Source organism: Lathyrus oleraceus, chromosome 5 (genome assembly GCF_024323335.1).
Source record: "Lathyrus oleraceus cultivar Zhongwan6 chromosome 5, CAAS_Psat_ZW6_1.0, whole genome shotgun sequence".
Lineage (NCBI taxonomy): Eukaryota > Viridiplantae > Streptophyta > Magnoliopsida > Fabales > Fabaceae > Lathyrus > Lathyrus oleraceus.
In genome coordinates, this window is record NC_066583.1 from 155,129,880 (window position 1) to 155,135,796 (window position 5,917).

Below are 5,917 nucleotides of genomic sequence, written 5' to 3' on the forward strand. Positions count from 1 at the left end.
CTTATGTCCCCAACGCAGATGTATCTCCTAGAGAATGATTATGCTATGTTAGGAAGTCGATAATTGATGAGGGAAAATGGAAAGTAGTCAATGTTGGTGTTGGTTCCTCATACAAAGACAACTCTCAAGTCTCTAAGAGGTATTATTATGTCTAACATAAATACATGGGAAAAAACCCATGACTAAGACCCAGTGAAGGAGACACCAGAGAAATAAGAAAGTTGCACAAGAGGTTGGAAGTTCCAGCGGAAGTGATAACATTCAAATTATTGATAAAGGTCAGTCTAGTCTATGTCCAGTTAAACAAAGGTTGTTTCCCCCTCTATCACTAATAAATAACGAGAAAGCAACAAAGGATAAAGTAGTCGAAGACGTCGACATGGAGACAGACAACTTCGACTCAGGGTCTGAACCGAAATTAGATATCACTAACAATATGATATTTGTTTTTCCCTTAGAATACAATACAGTCACAGAAGTGATTGAGGAAAAAGGTCTTGATGAAGATCTAGCTACCCATAAGCCTTTGTGTTACAATGTAAAACGACTCAGTGAATAAAGAACATGCCAATTTTGAAAGGCCATACATGTCCATGCAGTAGCACATGAAGCCTTTGTATATAAGGGCCAAGGTAAATGGCATAGGGATCAACAAGGTTTTCATCGATTGTAGAGCATGTGTCAATGTTATACCCCAGTCCCTCTTAGAGAAAATAGGTCAATTTACCGCATATTTAGCTTGTAACAACATGGTATTGTCCAATTATGAGGGTAAAACCAGCAAACCCTTAGGGGTTATTCAAGTCGACATAGTGGTAGGAACTACCACAAGGCCAACAATGTTTGTGGTGGTGCCGACAAAAGCAAATTACAACTTACTATTAGGTAAGGGGTGGTTGCATGGAGTAGGATGTGTACCCTCATCTATGCATCAAAGGATCACCATCTGGAAGCCTGATGAGATTGTTGATCACATCGAAGTGGATCAAAGCTTTTTCAGAGCAGATGTCAATCACATCGAAAAACTTAACTTTGACCAGAAATTGGCGAACATTTCACCATGTCGACCTTAGAGAAGGCTTTAACTTTGAAGGGCGTGAGGTATACTACACAGTGAACCTACTTCCTCAGTACAGGTTTACTTGGGAATGAGAAATTGTCAGAGGGTACAACCGATGGTATGATCTGATGAAGATCGTGATTGAGTCAAGTGCGTTGGCTTCGATTTCGGTCTATGTTTCTGAAAACAAGATACTAGCGGCCTTAAAGGTCGAATCTTAACAAATATTTCTTGTCGAAACAATTAAGATTGATAACTCTATGGAAAATCAATCTGGCTCTACTGGCCAAATAACAGCTTCAGAAAGTCGAAGGCTATATTGCATTTATGATGATGATCCTTTAGGGTTTGAGAAAGACCCAACGATCTCGACCAGGAAAATGCAGGCGCAAAATCCTTTGGAGAAGATACACTTGGGAGATGGGACGAAGAAAAAGCCGACATACATTAATGTAAAACTCACCCCACACTTGAAAGCATAAGTGATCAAGGTGCTAAAGGAGTTAGAGACTGCTTCGCTTGGTACTATGATGAAATTCCTGGACTTAGTCGTGATTTAGTAGAATTAAAGTTGCTGATCAGACCTGATAAGAAGCCAGTAAACATACCCCGAGAAGGTTCGCGTCAGAAATCATGTTGAAGATCAAAGCTGAAATCGAGAGATTGCTCCATAACAAGTTCATCAGACCTTCCAAGTATGTCGATTGGCTAGCTAATATTGTTCAAGTTACTAAGAAAATGGCACCCTCAGAGTCTGCATATGCTTTAGAGATCTTAATGCTTCTACTCTTAAACACAAATATAAGATGTCATTGGTTGAGTTATTGGTCAATTCGGTGGCGGGATTCGAATACATTAGTTTCCTCGATGGACACTCTAGTTAGAACCGATTTTCATTGCAGAAGAAGACATAGCAAAAACGGTGTTGCGATGCCTAAGGGCCTTAGGAACATATGAATTGGTAATGATGCATTTTGGCCTGAAGAATGCTGGTGCCGCTTACCAGAGAGTAATGAACTCGATGTTTCATGAATTCATTGAAACATTCATGCAAGTGTACATTGATGACATAGTTATCAAATCTTCATCCGAGAATGGCCATCTTGACCATCTTTGACAATCATTCGAAAGGATGAGGAAACATGGGCTTAAAATGAACCCATCAAAGTGTGCTTTTTGTGTTCATGCAGGGAATTTTCTTGGCTTTGTCGTCCATAAGAAGAGCATGGAGTTAAATTCAAACAAGACAAACGCCATACAAAAAACCGAGTCTCCGACCAATAAAAAACAACTCCAGTCCTTGTTGGGAAAAAGTAACTTTTTATGAATATTCATTTTGAATCTGAGTGGTAAGACAAAAGTATTCTCACCACTACTACCTTTATAGAAAGAAGAATGTTTCATGTCGGAACTAGAAAATCAACAGGCTTTGATGAGATTAAGAGGTATTTGTCGAAGCCGCCAAACATTCATTTCCAGCATTTTTCAAACTTAAAGCCTTTTACTTCAATTTATTTATTTTCACTTTCGCCGATTACTGTTGTTATCTTAAAAAACCTTTTTTACAAGAATTACTGCCATTTACTCTTTGCCTATAAAGTCATGAATTTCGTTTAGAATCATTATCGAAACACCTTTCATTATTCATAAACCAGAAGCAAACTTAATCATGAGTCAAACCACCATACCAATAGTTCTTGAGACATATGTCCTAGGATCAATCTAGTCGATCCTGTAAGTTACCAAAATTTATAAGATTGGAGGACTAGCGGTTGTTTGTCAGAAATCACTGGTAAACAAATTGGCACGCCCAGTGGGACAGTGTCAAAAGAATTGTTAATTATAATAGTTTGTTTTACGTTTACAATACAAAATCGCTGTTATTCTTTTGGTTTAAAAAATCATAGTGTTGTATGAACCTTAGAAGTGGTAAGATAGCCAACAATTCTCAACCTATAACCAAAAGAAAAAACACAAAAAAGATGGTTAATACAACCAGTCAAGGGGAACAATTCCCTCCTTATGGAACAGGCACAATCGGAGCAAATTCGATTGATGCATCCACTGAGATCCCTAGTGCACAGGCCATACCAACATCTAGATCCATGGCCTTGCATAATTCGACAACAATGCCTATTATGTCAAGCGTAGCAGACATTCCTGCAATTTCAACCCCTAGGCCACCAGGATTTGAGAATTTTAGGCCTTTGAGAGAATACCCATATGGAATGCCATCTACTGCCATGACGGGACTTCAAAACAATTCTTCCATATATACTCAACCCCATAATACGGTTATTTCGCCAATTCAAAATTCTGGCTCTGGCATGAACCACGTAGGTCGAAATACCCAATCACAAGGAGTCTCCACCCTATTACCTACCCTTACAACGAATAACCAGGCAGCCTTTAGACAACAAATGGATGCCAGTAACCATGATATGGTAGGAGTTTTGGCCAGAGAAATGAATACCGATTTTTTCTCCCCTAATACAGAATGTGAATAGGACTAACAATGACAATGCCCAAACATACCAACAACTATCAGCGCAGATGGGACGCATAGCAGATTTCCTAGGCGCCCCATAGTCCTCTATTTGACGCTGGCCACACCAGGTTATAATCCAGGGAGAAGAACCAACTATAGATCAGGTTCGACCACCAAGACAAGCGCCTGACAAAAGGGTCATGGGGGCAAGATTGGAACAACAGCCAGTTTGATAGGAAGTCCCTGAAGAACAACCCAGGAGAGTAATAATGGTTAATAGAGACCAGGATGCAGACGAAGTAATTCATAGGGTTAGGCGAGAAAACGTGATGGAAAATGACTTAACTACTATGATAGAGAGAATCATGGCCTAGAATGGTCTGAATACAGGACTTCGACGGCCAAATTACTCCTCTCATTTATCAGAATACGTCCTACAAACTGAATTACCAAGGGGTTGTAAAATCCCTAAGTTCACCAAATTCTCAAGGGACACTAGTGAATCCACTATAGAACACATAGCCAGATACATGATTGAGGCAGGGGATTTGGCGAACAGTGAGAACCTAAGAATGAAATATTTCCCCAGTTCTTTAACGAAGAATGCCTTCACGTGGTTTACAACTTTGCCACCAAATTCCATAGATACTTGGCCTCATTTGGAAAGATTGTTTCATGAACAATTCTACATGGGCCAAACTAAGATAAGTCTTAAGGAATTAGCCAGTATCAAAAGAAAAATCACTGAACCTATAGATGATTATCTGAATAGGTTCCGTTTGTTGAAATCTAGATGCTTTACAATAGTGCCTAAACACAAGTTGGTCGAAATGGCTGCTGGAGGTTTAGACTATTCCATCAGTAAAAAGTTAGATACCCAGTATCTAAGAGATATGGCCCAATTAGCAGACAGGGTTCGACAAGTCGAACGCTTAAAAGCTGAAAAGGCCAGAGCTAATAAGAATTATAAGAAAGAAAGGGTTGCTTATGTCGAATTCGAAGATGGGGAGTTTGAAATCTCTAATGACCCTTATGGTCTTGAGGAATTCGAAGTAGATTTGGCTGAATTAAAAGAAGCACCACCTTATGCCTGTAAATTACTTACACCTTTGAATGGCAGGAACCCTGTCGAAACTGAAAAGAATGATAGATTTCCTAAAAATACTTACACATTTGATGTTACCAAATGTGACAAAATCTTCGATTTATTAATAAAATATGGCCAAATGATAGTGCCTCCTAATACCAAAATTCCTCCGTTAGAACAACGGAAGAAAAGAGGCTTCTGTAAATATCACAATTTTTTAGGTCATAAAACCTCACAATGCTTTCTTTTCAGGGATCTTATTCATAATCCAATTAAGGATGGCCGCCCCAAGTTCGCTGACAATGGGAAAAACCAGATGAAGGTTGACGCTTATCCCCTCAACATTGCTGACACAAATTATGTTGAACCTGTCGAAATCAACATGATTGACATAGGGGAAGTGGAGGTTGTGAAGGCAATAGGAACTGAAGGTTATGCGCTAGATGGAAAGTAGGCTACTGATGGCCTAAATAACGATGTTCCCTTTGGAATCTCTGTCAAAGATGAACAGGTTGCTAATGTCAAAACAAGGGCCACTGAAGGTCTTAAGGGGAAAGCAACTGAGGCTACTGAGGTCCTAAGGAAGAAATTCGAGGAAATTTCAATCACTGATGGCGCCAATCTAGGTGTCAACATGGTGGATCTGAACCAACCCTCCCCCCCCCCCCCAGAAATGGAGGAAGTGGAAAAATGTATGAAGATGGAGCAAGAGGGGATGCAATTTGGCTATCCCAAAGCCAATGAAATCCTACGTCAATACCTTTGGAGATGTCACAAAAGAAATTCTGACATGTTGTTGTGCCCAAGGTGTAGCATCAGGATATGTCGAAGGGTGGTTGAGGATTATGAAAGATGGCAACAAACAAAGACTGAGAGAAACTGGAGGAAGGAAAGCCAATTACAGAAGCTGTATCCCAAGCCTAGAGAAAGCCTTCTTGGTTTTATTGTGCGTTGCTACAAGTGCGAAATAGAATGCTTGATATGTCCCAGGTGTGGGGCAGTGTACAACATAGAATTAGCTGAAGCATTCGAAAGAATCCAATCTAACCAAGGTTGGGACGGACATGGAGGTAACCCGAATATGTACATCTTCGACAAGAGGGGAGTTCCTAGGAGGCCAGGCAGCCCTCACCCAAGGGCGGAAAGAGTTATGTTTAAACTTCCAGCAGAAGTCCCTGAGGACAAATGGACTCAGGCGGGGTCGAAGAAAGGAAAGTGGAGAAGTTTTGAGGATGGAGGAAGAACCTCTTGGGCTTATAGAAAACAGTTCTAGGCATCTAAG

At 40.2% G+C, this 5,917-nt stretch overlaps 1 protein-coding gene across 1 annotated transcript; it reads left to right on the top strand.

Moving 5' to 3' along the window:
- The first annotated feature begins 4,078 nt into the window (after positions 1 to 4,078).
- LOC127079396 (uncharacterized) lies at positions 4,079 to 5,089 on the top strand. Its single transcript, XM_051019777.1, has one exon. The coding sequence runs from the start codon at positions 4,079 to 4,081 to the stop codon at positions 5,087 to 5,089; it is 1,011 nt and encodes a 336-aa protein (XP_050875734.1).
- The last annotated feature ends 828 nt before the right edge of the window (positions 5,090 to 5,917 follow it).

Coding starts and splice junctions, on each gene's coding strand:
- LOC127079396 (XM_051019777.1), top strand. CDS start 4,079: ATGATTGAGGCAGGGGATTTGGCGAACAGTGAGAACCTAAGAATGAAA.